We start from the raw sequence: 22,215 nt of genomic DNA on the forward strand, positions 1-22,215 counted from the left end.
TAGCATGCCAGGATGAGTAAGACAAAGCTGAGGTAGAGCGGGGTAGGAGACCCCTTTATCACTAGACAAAGCACCACCACCAGTGAGTAGCAACTGCTACAGCATGCACACCGACAGTTGATGACAAGAAAAAAAAAACATAACTGATGAAAAGGCAAGCTTTAAATCGACTGACTACTTACTAAAAGTTACTTCGAAGTACCAGCAAGATACTTCCATCCAAGTAGCTGTCACCAGAAGTATAGAATTACATAAATCTGTCAAGAATATCACAAGAAGCAACAAAAGGCAGATTGATTTGACAGTGTATCTGCTTGGCTTGTGCCATCTTGCAAGTGAGACAAAAAAAATCGGTTAAAATATTTACATGCTTACATATACTGATATACCAGACAATGCCTAAATCAGCTGAGAAGTGTCAAATAGTTAGTTTCTGCCAATTGCTTGGTTATTACATGGAGAGCATTTGAATTTATACTCACGAAACTGACAACAGCACTACCTAAGCACAGTGAGATGGCGTAAAAATGATAAAGCTTGGCACAAAGCGAACTGCGGAGTACCGTATCACTTACAGAACATAGGTTGTTCTGCTTTATTTGAAGAAAAACATATAGTTATACTATTCATTACCCACCACCTGAAGCCACTGACATCAGTATAACACAACATATATATGTAATGATAAAGTACTTCAATAAAAAATGATGTGGCAAACTGGCAATCACGCAGTACTTTTCAGCTGAAGTACTACACATGGCTTTGTAACATAAGGTGATCCACAAAGTTGAAGTACTATTCCATATATAGTATTGTCTTCTCATGGAAACCTTGATTATTGTTCCAACCCAAACACATAAGGTTCAAGATGTTAGTCGGGTTAACAGGAGTATGTTAAATTGTCTGCATCATGTTAGTGCCAGATGGCAACATCTCAGAACAAATTTTATTTACAAACGAAAAGTAAATGGCATTCCGTTCGCTCAAATTAGGAAACACCTCGAGTACTGGATTCCCTGGATCATACATGAAGACCCAGTCCAAATGTATTAGATGCCATTCTCCAAGAAATGCCTATTTGATTTAGCCTGTACCTGTAGATAGATGTGGTGACACAAATCTTGCAACCAGAGGGGACTTGGCTTGGGCCAGGGAAGTACGTGGATCAGCTGGCATGGCAGCGGGCCTGCCGTGTAGCAATAAGCCAGGAAATCTTCCCTTCTTGGCAGCCAGACCTGGCACAGCAGCGCCTAGGCTGTGGATACTATGCTTCCCTTCTTGGCAGCCAGACCTGGCACAGCGCCTAGGCTGTGGATAGTATGGTCCAGCATAGAAAGGCCTGTTTCAATTATGACAGCCCCAACCTACCCTTCCTAGTTCCCAGATCAACCCATGAATATATCACTTGCTGATCCAGATCAACCCCACAAAACCACAACCCTAGAAGGGCAACAAATCCGCAGAAGTAGATCCATATAAAAGATATAAAATACAGAACACTAGCAGCTGTGCCCGTGCTACGGAACCTGTACATTGCTATTCTTTTTTTGAGCAAGCCTGCCCATTGATACCCGACCTGGATGGTTAGGCTATGTGTTAACATTTATGCCTATGGATATACCCAATGGGTCGTCCCGTTATTCATGTGTAGGTTATGGATATACTCCCTCTGTTCCTTGACATATGTCATATTAGCTTCCGTTAAGACAAGGCTTTGACCACAAATTACTATGTTAAGGTGTGGTTTGTATGTCATGAAACCACAAGTATTATGAAGTACTTTTGATAACGAATCTAGCGATACAAGTATTATGTCATATTTTATTTTGAGAAGGCCGACGGGCGGCGGCCAGACGGAGGAGGAGGAGGCCGACGGGCGGCTGTCAGATCCGCTGCTCAGCCTTGGCACCAGCGCTTTTAAGTTTTCAATTAGATATATTAGTTGTTCAAAGAAACACTCCATAATGAACAAACATACAAAAGGTTTTGTGACACTTATGCTAGTTGTGCAAAATTTGCTTGATTTTTAGGTTGCATGGACCAGTTCAAGATTTCATAATAAATAAGAAGATGGAGCATAAAAACAGCAAAAGAATGACAAACAATACAAAAAAAGTGTGAAAGAGCATCACAAGTAGGCGAAAGAAAAGGTAACAAAGAAACTATGGCAGCCAACCACACACACAAAACAAACTCTGACACACCTAAGCTTAGACGTGGTAACCTTAGGCTGGGAAAGAGCTCTTTGGAACGATTCAGTGACATATAGTTCTGGAAAATTGTAATAACTACCTGGAAACAGAAGAAACAAGACTATAGACTCACTATCCAACTATTAAATGTACATGAAAACAGAGATTCACAAGATAGCAGCAGCTTAGATTTGAAATGTTTTAGGATTTGTGTGGAGAACACAAAGAAAAGGAGGTCGAGGAACCCGGAAAAACAGACTGTTGCAATAGGTATTTTGGAAACAAAAAGAAGAAGAAAAACTGGCCATGAAAACACAAATACCAGCTTGTAACTGAAAAGAAGCACATCCTATAGGATCTTCATATTTAGTCTACATAGAACAGAACACCTTACCAATCAGATCAAGGAAAATGATAGAACTCGCACTACTGAATTAATGCGCACGATCCAAATTTCAACATATAACTGAATGTATCATTTCAACATCACTGGCCATTTCTAAGTTCAGCATTTGAGCCTTGGCACAAGAAAATTTTACAAGTTTGACTTATGTTGCTTAAAGTTTCAGAAAGCTGCAAGGTAAAAAGCCTTACAAAAGTAAGGCCTGAGGGAACTCCTCCACACCATTGGGAAGTGCCTCACATGAGGCATACATGGAACCTCGAAAACACGGCTTCAAAATGGTCTTGACTGGTGGTAGCATCATTGTCAGTTGGCTTGTCTCCACATGCTTTGCCTTTATGCCCAACTCTTGCCTCCTTAGGTACGCCCACACTCCCGCGACAATGGTGCTACGATGTACAACGAAAATCACTGTCAAACTCACTCATGACTGATGAGCTAGGTCCGTTAAGGAGGAGGAATGACATGTAACCGTGGCTTTTAGAGATCAAAGAGAAGAAAATGGTTGGACTATGGTGCCAGTAGCAAAACTCGGCTATTCCAGTTTTAAGAATGGGCAAAGACTGGGATCACCTCTTGGTGGGAGTGCTCGAACTGTGGGCACTGAGGTTAAAATCATGGTACTCAAAATTATATTGCCAGGGTTTCCTATAGCCTTTAAAATCTACAAAAGAGTGGACACAGAGGTTGCAAAAGTAGAATTGGCAATTCTCTATGCACAAATTTATAAGCGTTTGCCCAAAACTCATTCTCAACCTTTTGATCCAGAGAGACAAAGGGAGAAACAACCACCAAACTCTTCATCGATCAAGGTCTTCTCAGCACCTGTGACCTCCACCACCATCGCAAACTAGGCTCCTTAGCTTTGCTTTCAAGAAGCTTGACATCAATATGAGTCATGAATACTTGAATAGATCCGAACATGTATGAAATACTTTTAAGCCCCTATGCTAGTTTGGATGATTTAAGTGTACGAACATAATGTTGTGAACTGCTTCCTTACCCGTTGTGAACTGCTTCCTGCAGTACAACTGTACCATTTACCTGTGTTGTCCAGGATGTAGTAAAACAACTGATTGGTCTACAGTCAGTCCAACAAGAGGCGCCGTGTAGGTGTAGCAGGAGTTGGCAAGGAGTCCTAGTAGTTTAGGAGTCAAGACTCGGGTGCAAACCATATGTAGTTGGTGTTATATATGGCCTTGGCCCCACCATGGGAGTCCCCAAATTATGTGCTAAGATCCCTAGTCCTTCGTTTAGGTAGTTTATCATTTAAATTAGGAAAATATCGTTTACCTTGGGCCTTAAGCCAATTCGAGATAACATCTACAATTTTATACCTTGATTAGATTCTTAAGCCTCTAATAAAGAGGGCCGAAAAAATAGAGCAAGTAACAATTAGAACAATAGCTCTTCTATCTTGCCCTTGGGGCAACAGCCCCTGCCCTACCCTCCTCAGCCCTAGCAGACACGTCTGCAGGTCATACCGGTTGCATTGCAAGTAATGATTGGAGTCGAGTCATAGCCTAGTAGATGATTGGCACTAAATAAGAAAAGGTATTGACATCTATTGCTGAAGCAATGAACAAGAAAAGTACTCCACAAAGGCTAATCAGCCTCTTTGCCACTAACAGGAACAAGTCCCACCGTCAAGAAGCCTCTTTGCCCACTCCCTCTCACTATGCTTGCATACTAAGACTGAAACCCACAAAATATTTTTTTTCAGAACAGAACCGGTCTCGCCTTATTTCCCACCAGCAACATTTTTTTGCAGATATGTATTTTTATTCTAAAAGCCCTGCACTATATAGTTTATAGACATCAAGTGCAAAGTCATTAATATACTTGAAGTCTTAAACGAACGACTTCATGATCCTGAAAAATCAAAAACTACTAAGAGATTATAGCTTTATGCTACAACAGAGGAGTGCACAATTAAGCAAGCATCATAGGAATAGATCTACAAGGTTAATAAAATTCTGTTGCAAAGTAATGTTTCATTAGATGGTGAGATAAGGAATTATGAACATTTGATCTTTGCTGAGGAGGACTGCAGCTAAGGCCAATGTGTGTTCCATTCAACCTATATGCTAATGCTAAATGCTGTACCAGGAAATAACAATTGAACCACCCAAACCAGTTTATATATCCATATGGCCCTATGATCGTTATTGCTTCTAAGATATAATGATTTTCTAAGAGCATGTTGCTATTTCACCTAGTTCAATCCATAGATCCAAGACCGTATTCTTCAAAGCAGCATTCACATTTCCACTTTGTTTTAGAGAAAGAGAGAGACATAAGGGAGTGGATTCATCCATTTCTTCTTTTATTTAGAGAAAGGCACAAGGAGTAAAGGCCTCAAACTCACTCAAACTACATGGGTATACATACTGGATAGCTGACTCATGTGCATATACTTTGAAAATATTTTTCAATCATGGGGTCCGAGCCAAAGTCACTCAAACCACAAAGGTGCACAGGCATGTGTGCGATACACAAGGGGTTGTGGTTTGTGGACTAATGAAGAGTAAATTAGGCATGTCGTGTCAATCACAGCGACTGACACCTTGGATGGGAACGGAACGAACACCCTCGCTCCGACCACCAAGACACTTGCCAACCCTAGTTCATCTTTTGTATTTACACATCACCAAGCAACATCCTACTACCGTTTAAAAAGAAAGCATCAGACGACAGCCAAACATAAGAGTTAACACTTAGCATTTCCAACATTTTCATATTTACACACTAGTGACACTACCACGGACCACCCTAATCCTACATTTTCACAACGAATTAAAGATCAAACCTACTAATTTTACATTCTTCACACACACACACACACACAGCTCTGTCACGTAGTAACCCCTACGCACATCCTAAGTATCCTAGGAAGTTACCGTCGAACTAGCTACTACTCCAGAGAAGGGCCAGAACGTTTTCACCTCCTTGGTGGCGGAGGCGGGAGTGGAGGCTGCTGCAGGCTCTGGATGGCGTGGAAGAGCTTGCGCCGTGCCCCGACAGCGCCGATACCCATGTCCCGGAGGTCGTCCATGGTGAGGCAGGGCAGCACCTCGCCATCCACCTCGTGCGCTTCGAACGCCGCAACGTACCGCCCCATCCCCATACCCCACAGCCACTCCGCCACGTCGACCACCTCTCCCTCCTCGCTCTCCTCCACCTCCTCCTCCCCCTCCAGAACCCTTGTCTTGCGGGGGAAGGCAGCGGCGAGGACGAGGTCGTCGGAGGCGGTGGGGTTCGAGTGTGTTGGGGTTTCTGCCGCCGAGGGGTTATGGTCGCGGGGTTTGCGGTTGCGGGGCCTAGAGGCGGGGATAATGGGGATGCGACGAGGGTGAGGGAGGTGCGAGGGAAAGGGCATGGAGCCGGCGAGGCGGACGTTGGGGCGGCGCTGCCGCTTGCCGGAATGCGGCGAAGGCGGATGGCGGTGGGGAACGGGGGAGTCGCCCATAGGAACGTTTGAGGGGGAGGTGGCAGGAAACATGAGGACAGGTGGAGGTCTCTCGTTGCCTTCGCTTCTTCTAGGCATTGGATCCGTTTTTCCCACCGTTAGATCTGATTAAAAAAATTATATTTCGTAAATTTGACTGTGATAACATTAAATTTCTGTCAACATTTATGACGAGCGATGTTTGGTCTTTACTCTTCCGAAACAAACGCTTTGTTGTCCATTCCATCAGGTACACCGGTATTGCGCCGCGTGTCTCGGGAGGATGGTAACTTTTTTTATACGGGTGTCAATTCTATACCAGTCGCGTCATAAGGCTATTGAGCGAACATTTAGTTCGGGTGGCAATTTTAGTTTTGTGGGTGACGGCAACTTTAGTCATTGAAGGTGGCAACTGTAAATCCATACGGATGGTAACTTTGTCCCGTCGCGTCGGAAGGCTAAGGAATGAACGTTAGCTGACTATTCCATTCCAACTTGCAGCATGTAATATTTTTTTTATGTATGCAATATTTATGACGAGCACCTCAAAAAACATGCAAAATCTTGCAACATTCCAAACATAGGCACGAAGCAATTGTTTTTATTACATGCGACAAATTTTTGTTTCGTTCAACAAAAACGTTGAAAAGAGATAACAGCACATGGAGATAAAAAAATGCATGTAGAATAGAAAACAACTCATACAACAACGAGGAAATATGTTTGCAGCATGAAAACACCCTTGCAGCAGATATAATAAGCGGTGTGGTCCTCAAGGTGGCAACCGGAGTTAACAGTACGAATCATGGGGACAACTACGTACGCGTAGCAAACCTGTCGGTTGTGAGGATTTTGTTGTGCAGGATGATCTAGTCTTAGCATGGAACTCCAATTTTTGCATGATTCGTGGAACTGAGCCGCAACTGCCAAGCTGGAGTAGTAGTTTCGAGAGCCGGGGATGGAGTAACGTACTATCTCCGATTCTAAATTGTTGATGAAATTTTTAAGAATAGATACATTCATATTTAGACAAATTTCAGACAAGAATTTAGAATCGGAGGGAGTACTCAATTGTAAGCCGAAAAAGGCCAATATCTCTTCAAGTGCTTCCCCAGATGAACTAACGAGTTGAGTGATGTTGCTAAGGCACGCCAACGGCTTGATCTAATTCCTATCCTACAACTCCTAGGCCAGTCCAGTTGTCGAGGCAAAAAAGGGCCTTAAGCTTGTGCGCATCTCCAAGAGTGACCAGCGTGAAGGCACAGAACAATGCCATGTTGGAGGGTCTCATATGGTAGTTGAGAGCCAAACCATGGCATGTCAGGATCAGTCCAAGCCAACCCACCCTGAGGGAGTGGCCTAAGCGCTCAATCTCTTGCCTAGTGACTTAGGGCAAGACAATTCATAGTTTTAACGAGTGTCGTCTAATCGTGACAAAACATAAAGAACGAAAACAAGTAAATAGATCAGCAGCAAAACATAAAGCGCTCGATCTCTTGCCTAGTGACTTAGGGCAAGACAATTAATAGTGTTAAAATTTGCACAACATGCATCGGCACTCAGTTGAGCCGCAATGCTGCAGAAAAGAGAAGTTCCATCAATGTACTTCAAGAAGAAAACGAAACAGAGCAAACAACAGTATTGAGTTGAACGCATGCTTCATGCCCCATTAAACATCGCACAGAACTTTCAGATTTTTACACTTAGCTTGCAGTTACTGTTGCTGAAGTAGCTGAAGCTGAAGTGAGCTGAACTAACTTTATAATTTGCTGTAGATAAATAGCCACGAATCAGGAAACAGTTACTCAGCTCAAGTGTGAAATAGGCTAAAGCGAGTTCGACAAATATCAGTCCACCACAACAACATCGATTACAGTCTTAGTGCCACAATTCTCATCTAAACACGTAAGGCTCTGCCATCGGGGCTGTTTCCTACTTGCCATTGTCATCCTCGGTTCCCAGCTCGTACCGGCGCTTGAACTTGGCAATTTGACCAAGGCTTTGAGCCATTTGACGCTTCGCCCTCAAATGGTACACTTTGCCGGTATGGCAGATCTTGGGCATCATGATGTTTATCAGCCTGCCACTCTGTGTCACATACGAAATCCACTGCATCTGAGGATGCAGCCCCTTCCTCATCTTTCCAAACTATGAAAAAAAGGTAAATACATCAGCAGCAATTTTTTAGAACAAAAATAAAGAACGGAATCCTGACAAAGCTTAGTAATTTTGCTTTGGAGGTATTATGACATCTGTTTTTAAGGCATCCAATCACAAAGAGGATAACGCTGTTCTCGTAATGCAATTGTAAGGGCGTGCACCATTGAGTAACGTCAGCCTTTTCTTAAGGCTGCCACATAGGATAATTGCTGATGTGGAGGAGAGAGGGGTGAAGAAAGGCATGGGTCTTCTCTTAGCTAAGAGATGTTCTCTTCACAAGAAGGATAAGGCAAAGAAAAGGCAAATTCCCCATTGTAGTACATTTCACCTTTTCTTAGCATTTATTTATTTACTTTTATTCATCTAGGCATTAATTGTAAGATATGACACTAATAGATGACCTATTGTACAACATATTTTGTTGTCTTATCTAAATGACATGGAACACATAAGAGCGGTCTTATCAACCATTGTACATGCCCTTACAAGGTGATGCCACCAAAAGATACAAGAATAGCATAGGTCAAAGAACGAATACTCGATCTATCCCACTAAACAAGTCTTATTTCACTTGCTTGGACCAACCCTTTGAACAAATTACTTCATTAACCTGTGACTTATGTCAAATCATAACCATAAGCAACTACTTTCGTATCCGAATACAATGATATCAATTTAAATCACATAAATTGTATATTAATAAAGTAATTATTGGTCAAAGCAAATGAAATAAGGTAATTTTGGATGAGAGAAATCGTATTACAAACATGTTGATTGTAGAATGCAGTGTTTTGGCTCTCAGGATGCTAAAATCAAAATCAAAAGAATGAAAGTGTAAAGAAATTCTGGAATTGTTTACATTTATACATGCCCATGTCCTTTGTATGTTTGTTAATTTTCATGAAAAAGAGAACAGTTTTGCACCATAGACAAAAAGAAAATCTAATGCTCTAAAAAGGAAATTTCTAAAGCAGTAAATGTGTTGTTTTTACAAAGGACGCAAAGCTTACTCTAAACCATGGAAATTTACACACATACAAGACACGTGCATGCAGATGTGTAAATTGTTTCGAGGGTTTTGGACTCCCTGAATATTGCTTCTTTAATTACCGATTGTGTAGGCAGTGTCAAGAATTCTAATTCGTTAATAGAATGGATAAGTACACTAAAAAATCTAACAGTTTTTTTTTGGCAAAACCCCAACAACAAATGTATCTTTTTGGTGGTGCACTATGCGTAAAGAGCATGCCATGAAATGGAGATGGTAAGCAAGCAAGGGTTTCCCTTTGTTTTATGGCATCTCAACTGACTTGAGCTTACCTATTGTCAGGATTACTTTTTCCCTTTCCACATAAGGTTATTGCAACCTCTAAACTGAAGCTCATACCAAGAGATGGTTGGTGCCTTATCCTGTTTACAAGTCTACAATTTGCTGGGTCAAGACGGTCAACATTAAAAGACTTTTTGGCTGTTCTGATAGGTCATGATGTCCATACAACAGACAGAAAAGATAGCCCCGTTGAAGCATTATAAACTGTGTGAACATCCTAATTAAACAATTGTTATTACTCCAATATTGCAGTACATTGTATTGGTAAGGTTATCACAAGGTAAGGTTATCTCAACTGAAAATTCTAGTGGTACTACATAATCTTTAGTGCTCTATCCATCCATCTTGATAATGAGCAAATGTCCTGCCAGAAAATGAGTTACATAATTATGAGCAACTGAAAATTCTAGTGGACAGTGGTACTACATAATCTTTAGTGCTCTATCCATCCATCTTGACAATGAGAAAATGTCCTGCCTGACAATGAGTTACATAATTATCAACATATTCACCAAATTGATGTTATTCAAGCAAGTGTTTTCTTCCCTAAGGAAAAACAGCACAATACCGAGACAATATTATTCATTTGAACTGAGAACTGAAACACACAGACTAGAATTTCTGACAATCTTTATAATACATCTCAGAATTGTCACCACTCACAACTACATGTATCATTCTAAACTAAGCATTTCCTAAAGTTTTATCAGGAAATTCCTACAAGAGTTAAATCCAGCTAGTGTACTATAGAACGGTACAAAATTGCCTGCGGTTACTTAAGCATCTGATCCTCATTCCTTTACTCATGAACTGACTTTGTAATACTGCTCTTTTATCTCGAGATGAGAGACCAAGCGTTTTTTGTTATTGCTTTGTTTTTCTAATCACATGGCAGGCCTTCTTGGCAAATGCATCACAGAAATGCATTCATGAAGTACAATATAGGTCAGCTCCTTCTATACACAAGATGGCTTGAAGTTCTCAAGCTGACAATCCAAAAATTGACATCTAGAGTGTATTGTATATAAATATGCCATCGGAAAGGTACTGGGAAAGGTCATAGTTCCGTTTCAATGCTTGGATACTCACAAGACCAGCCGCATCACGAATCTTAAAATAGAAATCAGAACCTAGGGTTTTCGCAGAACCTTACTGTTGCACACTAGGCATAGAACCTAAGATCCAAGCAACCGTTTCACCCTATGAATCGGAATCACCTGTAACGAGAACGGGAAAGGGACTGGTACAACAGCACTAAGCCCTGACTCGGAAAGATCAAGTAGCAAGAGAAAGGGTGAAAGGAAACGTGGTGCTTTTGGACTGACCTTTCCTCCTGTTGCTCGAGGATGACTCGCGCCGCCGCCGGTGGAGATGGTTCTCTGGTCGGCTGGTCCACAAATCAGCCGCCGCCGGTGTCACCGTCGTTGGGAGGCGCTTCGTGACGATGGAGGCCGGTGAGGTGTGCTTTCAGTCCTTCGGAGACTGCTAACATTAATGGGCCCTCAGTTTGGTAGTCTACATACCTGGCCAAAAGCCCAATGCTTCATTGGCCCAGTTTTTTTGGGGCCTTTCTCATAAATGAATTAGGTTTGGCTTAATCTAGTTTCGAGCTGATTCTCAAAAAAGAAAAAAGATCTAGTTTCGACTTTTTTTTTTTTTACTGTCTAGTTTGGACCTTTGTATTTACTTGTTGGTATTATCATGATCAAGAAGGCTGAGTAACGACTAGCGAAAAACCATTGACCTTTTTTACTTTGCGAAAAGGATATACTCCGTAGTACATTTTTATAAAGTTTCACCAAAAATACAAAGCAACTCAAAAATAAAATAAAATTATATTGTGGTTCATGAACCACCTATCAACCACTACTGCCGCTAGAACAAGCCAATTACATGTCGATGTGGCCGCTCCAATTTCAGAGTCGGCCTGACCTTGTCGATAACAAAGGGGAAGTCCTCGTGCATGTGTCTAAGAGCCACACTAGTCATTATCGATCTCTTGAATCAATCTGAAGAACCTGACGGCGTCAGCGCGTACACATGGCAAGAAACACTAACCTCATAGACTTGAGGAGACAACATGAATATTCACCATTTAGCGCTCCATTGGTTCAGTTCTAGCAAACGAATTTGAGAGGAACTAGAGCCCGTCGGAGAGATCTTACTCCATGTCGTCTCTGCCCATCCTTCAGCCCGGTGTGTCAATCGCTTCGAATTCAAGCGGCGAGAAAAAAAAAGAGTACTCAAAAAAGAAACCCGACCTGAATTGTAGGACGTAGGAGTCTCATGCTCTCTCTCTCTTCTTCTTCTTCTTCTTTTTGAGGTCAAACGAATCTCATGCTGGGGTGTAGTTCTCTCTGCTGGGAGCGCTGGGAGCGCTGGAATTTCAACCTCACATATATAAAACTGTAATCCGTCAAAAGAACAAAACTTTTTGTGGTGTACTCCCTCCGTTTCATAATTCTTGTCTAAAATTTATCCAAAAATAAATGTATCTATTTCTAAAAAATGTCTAGATATATGTAATATTTCGACAAGAATTATGGAGTACATGAGTTTGTTTTAACCTCTGCGAATATGTGAAACCCATAAAGTGTGGTGAATTTTTAAAAAATAACAGGATGGTGATGCTTATTATCGTGCCTGAAATATTTCACGTGCTGCACGCTTCTATCCATATCAAATCCATGTCGACAGGTACTTTCTAGAAGAGAAGAGCTGTTTCTATTGAAAGAACAACGAGTAGCTAAAAGGACTTGTCAAAAGAAAAAGTGGCTAGAAGGAAACGGTGACGCCGCGGCTAAGTCTGCATCTTCCACGTACTCCCCGAGTGTTCTATGCCAAGTTGCCGAACAGGCTAAGCCTGGAAGGTCCTTCCTCGAGAAGCATACAAGCTTGGACCGAGTTAGCATTCTCCGAAGGAAAATTGCTCCATGCACGTGCCTAGCTAGGAAACTATTACAGCTCATTTCATTTGATAGAAAGGAAATGAAATCCAATTTTTGATAGGATTTCATTTGGTGGAGTTTGAATTCCGGGTTGAAATATCATGTTTGTCTACCACATGAAATTGTAGAGTGAGAGACAATTTCAAAAAAATGATGGCTTTTAGAGAGGAATTGAGGCTCGTTATAGTGTGATTTCATAAAATTTGAGATTGAATTCCTATGACTAATTCCGTGCCAACCAAACAAGTAGTTTTCCGGAATTCAAAATGAATTTTAGAATTCTATGTCCAAATGATGAGTGCCAAACGAGCTTCTCGATTTTGAGGCTGTCATGTTCAAATCGGTTGGATTTATATGTTTGTGTATTCATCTGGTAGGACTCTAGACTTAAGAGTCGTCCAAAGTCAAGATTCAATAACTACCCCTAGTGATCCCTTAAATACTTTTGTCAATTTTGATATGTTATTATTGATTTGTAAATACGACTGCTGATTTGACGATTTTTGGTTATTTAGAACTTTGGCCAATTGAATACTTGAAATTTGTGACCATCGGATTTAGCTCCATTAAAATATTATAAACATATTTTTCGCGACGAACAACTTCGATGCTGGATCTTTTAAGCTTTTTCATTTTGAAAAAATTTGTTATGATGCTATTTTGCACTCTTGAGATATCACTAGCACACACTTTTCTTTGTTACAGAAGGACTAAGAAAAAGAGATCTTTCTATTCTTTTTCTTTTGCAGAAGAGGAATTACATAACGTTACTACAATGTATGTTAATCTGAAAAGGCTTGTTTGAAGCATTAAAAGAAACGGTTTTGTTATTTCTAAAACGTCCGAGAAATAAATATTTTTAAATCAATGCTAACAATCATCTGATCAAACAAGTGAGGTTCAAGCAAGATTAACTACTCCTCTGTTCCATATTAAGTGACATTATATTACATGTATCTAGATACTTTTGGGTATAGATACATTCATATTTGGTCAAATTTGAGTCACTTGATATGAGACGGAGGGAGTATAAAACACGAGAAAACCTTCATCGAACGGATGTGATTGTTTGGATCATAGGCAGCATTTCTGGGTGCGTTGTCTTCGGTTCACGTAGCAGAGGCACAAGACAAACTCATAATCTCTGACGTTTCTCGCCCACGCGCCACCGCCCAGCGTATATATAATCACCCGGCCCGCCTCGTCCACCTCACCACCAAAATCGATCATCTCGCGATTTCCATTCCTGCCACTTCCGTCTAAATCTGCTCCCCTTCCAGCACCTTCCTGCTTCACCGCGCCAGGCTTCCAGTCGCGCCACACGACCAGCCATGGACGGCAAGGACCCCGCCGCAGCCGCAGCCGCGCCGCCTGCCTCTGCTTCTCCTCCCCTGACGCGACCAGACATGGAGGGCAAAGACGGCGCCGCCACCGCGCCCGTGGCACAACCGGGCGCGCCGCAACCCGCCCGCCCCGAGTCGGCGAGGTGGGGCACGCGGCAGATGGGCCCGCCGGCGGCGCCCGGAGCGCACCCGGAGAACCAGCAGGCGGCGCAGTGGACGGCCTCGCGCGGCGACCAGGAGCCGCCTCCGTACGTCATCATGGGGGATCACGCCCACGCGCCGGCTGCCGCGGCGACACGGCGGCCGGAGAGGGAGAAGGAGAGCCCGATGGAGCACATCCTCGACTTCTTCAACACCTGGAGCCGCAAGGCCGAGGAGCTCTCCTCCAACATCTGGCTCAACCGTAAGCACATATCTCGTCCCAATACTCTGCTTTGCCTTGAGTAAGACGGAGCAGAGGAAAACAGAGAGCGGAATGCTCTGTTTCCCCTGCCTATTGTAACGACCTGATACTCTGTTTTTCGCTCACGTCGTTTTGCTTACATTTTGTCGTCGTTGCAGTGAAGACGGCGCCATCCATGTCCGACGCGGCGATGGGCAAGCTGAGCCTGGGCGCGAAGGCTCTCACCGGCGGCTTCGACAAGCTGTACAAGCAGACCTTCGCCAGCCCCGACGACGAGCACCTGAAGAAGACGTTCGCCTGCTACCTGTCCACGGCGACGGGCCCCGTCGCCGGCACGCTCTACCTGACAAACATGAACGTGGCCTTCTGCAGCGACCGCCCGCTCTCCTTCACGGCCCCGTCGGGGCAGACCGCCTGGAGCTACTACAAGGTGGTCATCCCGCTGGCCAGGGTCGCCGCCGTGGAGCCCGTCACGGCCAAGGAGAACCCGTCCGAGAAGTACGTGCACCTTGTTACTGTGGATTCCCATGACTTCTGGTTCATGGGCTTTGTTAGCTACGACAAGGCCGTGCACCACCTCAGCGAGGCCGTCTCGGCCCAGCACGGCGCCGCCCACGCTCCCGCCGCGGCGACGCAGCCGCCGCCGGCAGCAGCGAGTTTTGAGTGAGAGCTGAGGAGCTCGTCCGTTTGGTTTGCTTGTTATCCATGTGTTGGCTGTGTACATTCGTTGTTTTGGGTTTACTGTGACGCTTGCTGTGATCGTGTCTGTGCGTGCGTGTATGTTTCGTAATTTGTGAGGAATAGTGGATGGATCCGTTTTGTACTACTTGTGTACTGTGATGTGTAGTGAATTCAGTTACTCCATATTATAGCTTTCCGAATATGTTGTTCCCAACTCCGAGAGTCCGAGATGCCTTTTTCCTCTTGACATTCTCATCTTCTCGATTTTGCCCTGAACTCGACTCACGTACCTCCGCAACTGGACAAGACACGAAGAGGGCCGACCGGACGAGTAGAAGGAAATCATGATGTTTATGGGCTTGCACTGCTTCGATGGTCGCTAATTTGGTCTCGGGCCGAAAACATCAAAGCAGGCCTAAACCGGTGCAAACCACACCGCAGAAGTCAACATTTGGGCTCGGGCCGAAAACTAGCGTTTCGACGGCCTCTTCTAAGTTCTAACTTCTAACTGGAGAAGAGGCCGTTAAAAGATCTTGCCCTGAATTCTCAGGGCCAGTACAAGGGCCGGAAACCAGACCGCTGAAGTCAACATTTTATTGTTCTAAAAAATGGTAGTCAACAGGCAGCTCAAATGAAAAAGCGGCTACGGGCGACGGCAAGGAGCCTCCATGGCTGGCAGCGGGTACCACCAGAACGTGGGAGTGGACTCGCCGGAGTTGAGGAAGAAGATCATGGGTGGCTCGCGCCCGGCAGCCGAAATCCGACATGGATGCCGACGTGGCAACTTCCGGAGTCGTATGCCTGGGCCTAGCACGTCGTATTGTGGCCCATATACGTACTTCGTATTGTTTTGGCGGCGTAAAAGCACATCTTCAATAGCGAGTTGTTACTAATTTTCATGTCTCTTCTCTTTTTTTGTTTTTTTTTAATGGATCCATGTGTCATTTTCTTTTAATTTTTGGTACTCGTGCACAAGCTGTTACTTCTGCAAGTAACTAGTACTAATTTTTTCTTTTCATCTCTCCGTCACGTAGTACTAGTACCTGCTTAGTACATAGGAGATGTCCTGAAGGCCCGGCCTGCGCCCGGCGAAGTCTTCTAGACATGGCGCAAACGGCCCTCACAAGGTACGGGCAGTTGTACTTGGATATCGACGGAGGGCCACCAACGTGCGGTACACGCTGGTGTTTTCAGCCGTTCAAACTTGCCAGCTCGCGCGGGCCAGCGCGTTCAGCCAGCACTCACTGGTCATGGTCGTTTCATTTGCCCACACACAAACTGAGTTTGACCTCAACGAAAAAATGGAATTAAACTCGGCGGAAGAGAAAGGAAACATACTCATCGATGGAGCATGTGGTAACTCATGCAGGCTGCCACGTCCCACATTGGCGTTGCAGTTGGAAAAGTAAGGCCATGCGTTGCAATTACTACTCGTTATGCTCTGAAACACCCATTTTATATATAGATATCTTGAATTACGACCTGGACGTGCAATTGCGGACAAAAGAATACGTACCTGCCGTACAGAACAAATTAGCGGCTACACGCGGCCCATCGCCGAGGGATGATAAAATCGCGAGGCTTGACAACATTTCCGGATATGGGATTTAGTTTTGTCATATGAGAAGACTCTCTAGTGACTAAGGTTAGTTCACGTCGTTGTCTCTTTCCTTCTCCCTCGGTCTCTCGTTCACGACGACCTCCTTCCTCCTTGTCTATTTGAATCCGCCACCGCCAAGCCTTCTCCTCTTCCCTACGGCCGTGCCTCCTCCTGTCCCCGAACTCGCTCGTCACCAGGCCACCTTCCTTCCCTATGTCGCGACCGCTGTCTTACTTCCTTCTCCCGTGTCGCTGCCATGGCCCACCTCTAGGCGATCGACGGGATCCGGTGGATTTGACCCTGACTGCCATGCCGCCATCGTCTTCACATGTCGTCGTCATCGTTCTCGCACTGGGATGCTGCGTATGACGGTGCCTCGCCAGGATGCAACACTGCCGAAACACCACCGACTAGAAGCGCTGCCCGAAGGGCCCCAACACGGGTCTCGTCATCAGTACACCAACCTACAACATTTTTTTTCCTTTTTTCTTCAAAGTTTTAAAATAGAAGTTTAAAATCAAAAATTAAAACCAAAAGTTATGAAAATAAAAGTTGGAAAAAATGAAAAGTTGAAAAAACAAAAAAAAAGTAGGAGAGAGGAAGAAAAAGGACAAAAAAGCAAAGAAAGAAAAGACCATGTTCCGGCAGGCCCTTTTGTGGTTTGTCAGAAACGACTGTCAAGTTGTGTCCTGGGATCATATGTATTTAACATTTGATTTTTCTATTTTAGACCTTCCCTGCATCGAACTACCTCAGCCAAAACCACATTTGGTTCTCGGGTGTCACTGAGGCTGGTTTTTTTTTTCTTCTTCTGAAAATCATACTTTTAAGTTTGAAAAATCATAAAAAATATATACCTATACATATGAGTATGAGTGTAGGGCCCATCAATGATGCTTTGCCTATTTAAGCAGCAGGCAGAAGTGCACACCGTGCCCGCACAACTGGGTATTCTATTAGATGCATGTTTGAAAATGGTTGTTTCATTTCAAATACTTATTCTTATTGAAAAGAGGAAAGGGGAAAAACCGAATCTTCCTGCTCGAACAACAAGTCCTATTTCAGAACGTCCAAATCTACACGTTGTGCCCGCACAACTGGGGTTATTCTATTAGATACATGTTTGAAAATGTTTGTTTCATTTCAAATACTTCTTATTGAAAAGAGGGAAGGGGAAAACCGAAATCTTCCTACTCAAACAAAGTCCTAGTAATAATATCCAAAAGGAAACAAAAAAATAACGACAAACTGTACTTGGGTCGCGCACAGATGACGGCTCAGTTATATTCCATGAAAGAGCTACTTCAAACCTTTGCGATGGACAAACTTAATAGTACAAATTTATATAAATTTTGTACTAAATCACCGACACTTGTTATGCAACGGAAGCAACAGCTACTTTCCTTTCCAAACGCCGCCACGTGGACGAAATTAAAACTAGAAACAGACGACCGTAGCAATATGCGGAGTGTATAAAACCGTGATTTAACAGTTTACAGTTGAGCGTTTCTTCTTTATTTAATGACAGCGGCCGTTGCAGGCGGAGCGTTGGCTTCTTTTGGTGGTCGTTGATCGCAGCAAGCAAGCCAGCCAGCCTCGCTGAACCAACCAATCGTGTTGCTTGTTCCTTGAGCCGCCCGCAGCAGAGAAAAGCAGAATCAGAAGAACAATATCAGCCGGCACAGCGCGAGGCAGGGTGTGTTGGCTAAAACAGGGTCGGGGTTGAGTCTCCCTCACGCCACTGCCTCCTCCATCATACACACACTCTTCCCCGGCTCCCCCACCGATAATTCCCCTATAAATCCGTCGCCCCCTTCTCCCTCCTTCCTCCCCCCCTCCCTCCCCACACTCGAGCTCACCTGAACCCAAGGCTGCTCCCCGCCCGCGTCCTCGCGCGCGCAAGCATCCAGTCAGTTACTTGTGTCCCCGAGAACCGGCGAGCTTCTTGCTTGCCCCTTTTTTACTACAGTTTCGCCATGGAAACCAAGGAATCCACGGTGGCGGCGGACGCGAGCCGACGGCTGCCCCCCGGGTTCCGGTTCCGCCCCACCGACGAGGAGCTGGTCGTGCACTACCTCCGCCGCAGGGCGCTCTCGTCGCCGCTCCCCGCCGCCGTCGACATCCCCGACGTCCGCCTCCTCGCGCACGACCCCTCCGACCTCCTGCCCCCAGGTGAGTCAGCCGCTCGGTTCATACACCTCGCGTCTTCCAAATTGATGGATTCGTCATTCATGGGGGGCTGAATTTCTTGATTCTTGATTTTAGGGTGGAGTGAGGAGGAGAGGTACTTCTTCACGTGCAAGGAGTCAAAGTACGTGAAGGGTTGCCGCGCGAACCGGGCCACGGGCGCCGGGTACTGGAAGGCCACGGGGAAGGAGAAGCCGGTGGCCGTGAGCGTGCCGGCGGCCAAGGGCGCCGCCGTGGTGGTGGGCATGAAGCGCTCGCTGGTGTTCTACCGGGGGAAGGCGCCGAGCGGCAAGAAGACGGACTGGGTCATGCACGAGTACCGCCTCGCCGGCGCTGGCCTCGCCCCGTGCCGCCTGGCGCAGGCCGCCGCCAACGCGAACCCCGAGGAGGGCTGGGTGCTCTGCCGCGTCTTCAGGAAGAAGAAGGGCGCGGCCGCCGCCGCCGACACGGGCGACATCCAAGATCCCGCACCCGAAGACGACGGCGGCGGCGCTCAGAGCGGCGTCCGGTTCATCGACTTCTTCGCGCGCGCGGAATCGCGGCGGCGGCGCGCGGCGTCACCGGTGTCGTCGAGCTGCGTCACCGACGCCTCGGCCGAGCATTGCAGGGAGCAGCAGGAGACCACCAGCCGTGGCTGCTGATCGAAACCGTGGGGTTGTGTTGGGTAGAGTGAGAGAAGCTAGAGATCCGAGTAGTAACGCAAAGCTGTGACTGATGAGCAAGGCTCTTGTGAATTAAGCTTTGCTAAGCCGCTTAACCAACAAGAGCTTTGCGGATGCAGCGCAAAAGTTGTCGTCAACCCCAGTCTTCAGCCCGGTCATGCGGTGTAGCTGCTCCTGCCCGCGCTGGAACTAATGTATCTGATGAGTTTTTAAGAAGAAATCCCTTCGCAGATGTTCGTCTTTTTCTTAATCTTTTGGTCCATCATCTTTTCCGTCGTAAACTCTCACGCAGCAGAAGGAAGGAACGAACGGCTTTGGCGTTGCCATTCCACGGTCGCTTGGCGTAGTACTACGCGGCGGGAACGGTTTAAACCCGGACGGCCCGGGGTTGCGTGCGGGAAGGGAGAACCGGGAGTTGAGTGACGTGACACTGGGTTGACACGGAAAGGGAAAGAGACGCAGGTTGGGGCGAGTTTATGGGAAAAAAGCTAGTTTTGGTTAATCCCTGGCCCTTTTTTTTTCTATTGCTTGGACCTGTATGTAACTTGAGCCAGCCAGCCAAGCTAGACAGCCAGAGAGAGAGGGGCTGCCAATCGGGTTTGGTTACCTCCAACGTTGGGTTACCAATTAAAAAGAAGAAAATCGGCAAAGGCTGAGGTGACAAAGGGAGGTTGGAAAGCTGGGGCTTTTTCTCTCGTATAAAAAAGAGGCGGAAAAGGTCGGAATGTCGGGCAAGGAAGCGGAAGCAGCCAAACTGACGACGCGCAAGAGCAAATGCGTACAACCATCAAGTTGATGGTAGAGAGTGCGTGACGGGGTTGGGTTTTGTATGGAATGGGGGTCAAACGTCACGGGGGGGGGGCCCTTGGGCACGAGCTCGTCCCGGTCAAGAATATTTTGCAGAGATTTTGTGTTGACCGCGGAGGGAAGGGAAAGGCAGGCTATCACATGTTGCACGAAACGGGCCAGGTGGGCCCCCATCCAGGGTTGGGAGCCTCGGAGGAAAGAAGATGCTGCCGGGCTGGGTCGGGGTGTTTCTCCGACCGTCGGATCGATCGGAACCCGACGGTCCTGGATCGCCCGGGGGTATAGTTGGGATACTGTAGCGGAAATGATGTGCTCACTGTTCGAGGCATGGTCGCGCTCAGCTCAGGAAACTGACGGAGGGGGAACCAAACCAGTGGTGGTAGAGTCTCGGACTACTAGGTGAGAGGTGACCTTCCTGGGAAAAGAGAGAAGCTCTGCCACGGCAGCGGGTGGGGTGGGTCGTTTCGAGTTATAAGCTGTGCTGCCGTGCATGACAGGCAAAGCAATCAAGGTTGCATCGTCGGACCATATTATTTCCCTGTCAAAGTTTTATTGTTACTATATAGGGCCGTGCCGCTGACCATAGGGCGGGAACCGGTACTACCTTTGCTGGGAAAAGTTCGTCCCGAAAGGGCGTCACTGGGAATATCGCTCCGGACTCCGGAGGCCGCGTAACCGGAACCTACCAGCTGCGGAGTTCTAGAGTTTTTATTTTCTTTTCTCCGATGTTTTGCTCGTTTTTGCTCTCTGCTGCTGGTCGCTCCGGTGACGATTTCTGTGTTGTTGGGCGAGCAATGGAGCCAATTCCACCGCCCAACGCTGGCTGTCCTCGCGCCTGTGTTCCGCTCTGAGCCTCTGACATTGACGCCTACTACGCTGGCTTGGCTCCTAGTCACCACCGGGCAGTCGCAGACAGGCCGGACGCTCAGCCCAACGGACGCCTTGAGCCTTCACGAGTGACTGGTGCTGGCTGCCTCGTCCGCACATCGTCCACGAGGCTCGACGTCCTCGTGACCACTTCGAGTACTGGCAACAGCGATGCGCTGCCTCCGTCCCCGACTTGCCTGGTCCCTGGGCCGGACAAACTCGGCGCGCCGCCTTGCTCACAACGGCTCCAACGATATCATTTTTGCGCATCAGTCAACGTCTTATGTTCGCAAATGAGTGTGGCCGATTGTTTGGCATGTGCCGACACGAGCCTGCGTACCTGCAGAGGCTGGACCTGTTTTTGTACGTGGTGAGGAAGTCGGAGTCGCCAGTTTAAGTGATGACGACTTTTATGTGCAATCTCAACGACAATCTTTGACGGTGTGCGTTGTGTGAGGGTGGGTGACTCGGTTGGCCAGTGTTATCCTTGGTGCCATCAATTTTTATGATGACGTTGTGCACGTTTGTTACTGTTGTCCGGTTTACTGCAAATTAACTGGACAACTATGTTCGTCTTAATTAATGGATTGAGTCCTCCGGATGCGGGTTGGAAAAAATAATCGCAGGGATGCCAATCCATCTGCTCTTTACCTCCAAATTAAGCAGGGGTGTAAATACTCAATCCGTGATGTTTCTTGTATCATTAGTAACAACCTTAGAACAAATGCTAACTAAATTTGTGACGCTTCTTGTATAAATAGCACGACATCAAGTCTTTGCCTGGGCTTTGAGTTTAGACCGGCTCCACCACTGTATCTATGCGACGAGTAGTGAATTTCCTTTGGTGAAATCTAGCTATGTGTCCTTCTATGTGGTGTTTGTTTATGCTTATGTTTGTGTTTATCTGTTTGGATCAGGAGTGTTGCATTCGAGACAACTAATTTTGCAGAAGGCGCGGGTGGCAGAGGCGCGTATCTTGCAGAGCATCGTGCTTCCATCATTTGCAAACCTGCGAGAACTTGCGATTTTTAGTGATATACAAATTGAGAGAGAATTTCATATTTGTCACTGAAAATTTGTCCATATGTCCAAATGCCACTCAGAGTTTGCATATTCCAAATATGCCATTCAAAATTTGCATGCAGTACAAATATGTCACTTCCGTTAGTTGACTGCTTGTAAAT

The 22,215-nt window shown here is 45.8% G+C and overlaps 4 protein-coding genes across 6 annotated transcripts; 2 read left to right on the forward strand and 2 right to left on the reverse strand.

Moving 5' to 3' along the window:
- Positions 1-2,604: 2,604 nt before the first annotated feature.
- LOC100844399 (SH3 and multiple ankyrin repeat domains protein 2) lies at positions 2,605-6,107 on the reverse strand. Its single transcript, XM_003576330.4, has 2 exons — positions 5,541-6,107; positions 2,605-2,984 (listed from the first exon to the last, which is right to left on the reverse strand). The coding sequence occupies exons 1-2, from the start codon at positions 6,095-6,097 to the stop codon at positions 2,783-2,785; spliced, it is 759 nt and encodes a 252-aa protein (XP_003576378.2). The 5' UTR covers positions 6,098-6,107; the 3' UTR covers positions 2,605-2,782.
- A 1,577-nt stretch (positions 6,108-7,684) lies between these two features.
- Positions 7,685-11,033, reverse strand: LOC100835868. Of its 3 annotated transcripts, none has more exons than XM_014902147.2 (3): positions 10,859-11,033; positions 9,830-9,897; positions 7,685-8,191 (listed from the first exon to the last, which is right to left on the reverse strand). In XM_014902147.2, exon 3 carries the CDS (start codon positions 8,180-8,182, stop codon positions 7,976-7,978), a length of 207 nt encoding a protein of 68 aa, XP_014757633.1. In that variant the 5' UTR covers positions 8,183-8,191; positions 9,830-9,897; positions 10,859-11,033; the 3' UTR covers positions 7,685-7,975. The 3 variants fall into 3 exon arrangements, with proteins under 3 accessions (XP_014757633.1, XP_014757634.1, XP_024318469.1); XM_014902148.2 differs by lacking the exon at positions 9,830-9,897 and adding an exon at positions 10,687-10,750; XM_024462701.1 differs by lacking the exon at positions 9,830-9,897 and having other exon boundaries at positions 10,859-11,028.
- A 2,665-nt stretch (positions 11,034-13,698) lies between these two features.
- Positions 13,699-15,108, forward strand: LOC100836482 (GEM-like protein 5). The gene is made up of 2 exons (XM_003575477.2): positions 13,699-14,227; positions 14,386-15,108. The coding sequence occupies exons 1-2, from the start codon at positions 13,813-13,815 to the stop codon at positions 14,892-14,894; spliced, it is 924 nt and encodes a 307-aa protein (XP_003575525.1). The 5' UTR covers positions 13,699-13,812; the 3' UTR covers positions 14,895-15,108.
- A 3,051-nt stretch (positions 15,109-18,159) lies between these two features.
- Positions 18,160-19,607, forward strand: LOC100836791 (NAC domain-containing protein 83). Its single transcript, XM_003575478.4, has 2 exons — positions 18,160-18,680; positions 18,774-19,607. The coding sequence occupies exons 1-2, from the start codon at positions 18,485-18,487 to the stop codon at positions 19,334-19,336; spliced, it is 759 nt and encodes a 252-aa protein (XP_003575526.1). The 5' UTR covers positions 18,160-18,484; the 3' UTR covers positions 19,337-19,607.
- Positions 19,608-22,215: the final 2,608 nt, after the last annotated feature.

Source organism: Brachypodium distachyon, chromosome 4 (genome assembly GCF_000005505.3).
Source record: "Brachypodium distachyon strain Bd21 chromosome 4, Brachypodium_distachyon_v3.0, whole genome shotgun sequence".
NCBI classification, from domain to species: Eukaryota; Viridiplantae; Streptophyta; class Magnoliopsida; order Poales; family Poaceae; genus Brachypodium; species Brachypodium distachyon.

What these genes read in the sequence shown, in the direction of transcription:
- LOC100836482 (XM_003575477.2), top strand. Translation starts at nt 13,813, where the DNA reads ATGGACGGCAAGGACCCCGCCGCAGCCGCAGCCGCGCCGCCTGCCTCT. An exon ending in CTCCAACATCTGGCTCAACC is followed by an intron (nt 14,228 to 14,385) that starts GTAAGCACATAT and finishes TCGTCGTTGCAG; the next exon opens with TGAAGACGGCGCCATCCATG.
- LOC100844399 (XM_003576330.4), bottom strand. Translation starts at nt 6,097, where the DNA reads ATGTTTCCTGCCACCTCCCCCTCAAACGTTCCTATGGGCGACTCCCCC. An exon ending in CCGCCTCCGCCACCAAGGAG is followed by an intron (nt 2,985 to 5,540) that starts GTGAAAACGTTC and finishes TGTACATCGTAG; the next exon opens with CACCATTGTCGCGGGAGTGT.
- LOC100835868 (XM_014902147.2), bottom strand. Translation starts at nt 8,182, where the DNA reads ATGAGGAAGGGGCTGCATCCTCAGATGCAGTGGATTTCGTATGTGACA.
- LOC100836791 (XM_003575478.4), top strand. Translation starts at nt 18,485, where the DNA reads ATGGAAACCAAGGAATCCACGGTGGCGGCGGACGCGAGCCGACGGCTG. An exon ending in CTCCGACCTCCTGCCCCCAG is followed by an intron (nt 18,681 to 18,773) that starts GTGAGTCAGCCG and finishes TCTTGATTTTAG; the next exon opens with GGTGGAGTGAGGAGGAGAGG.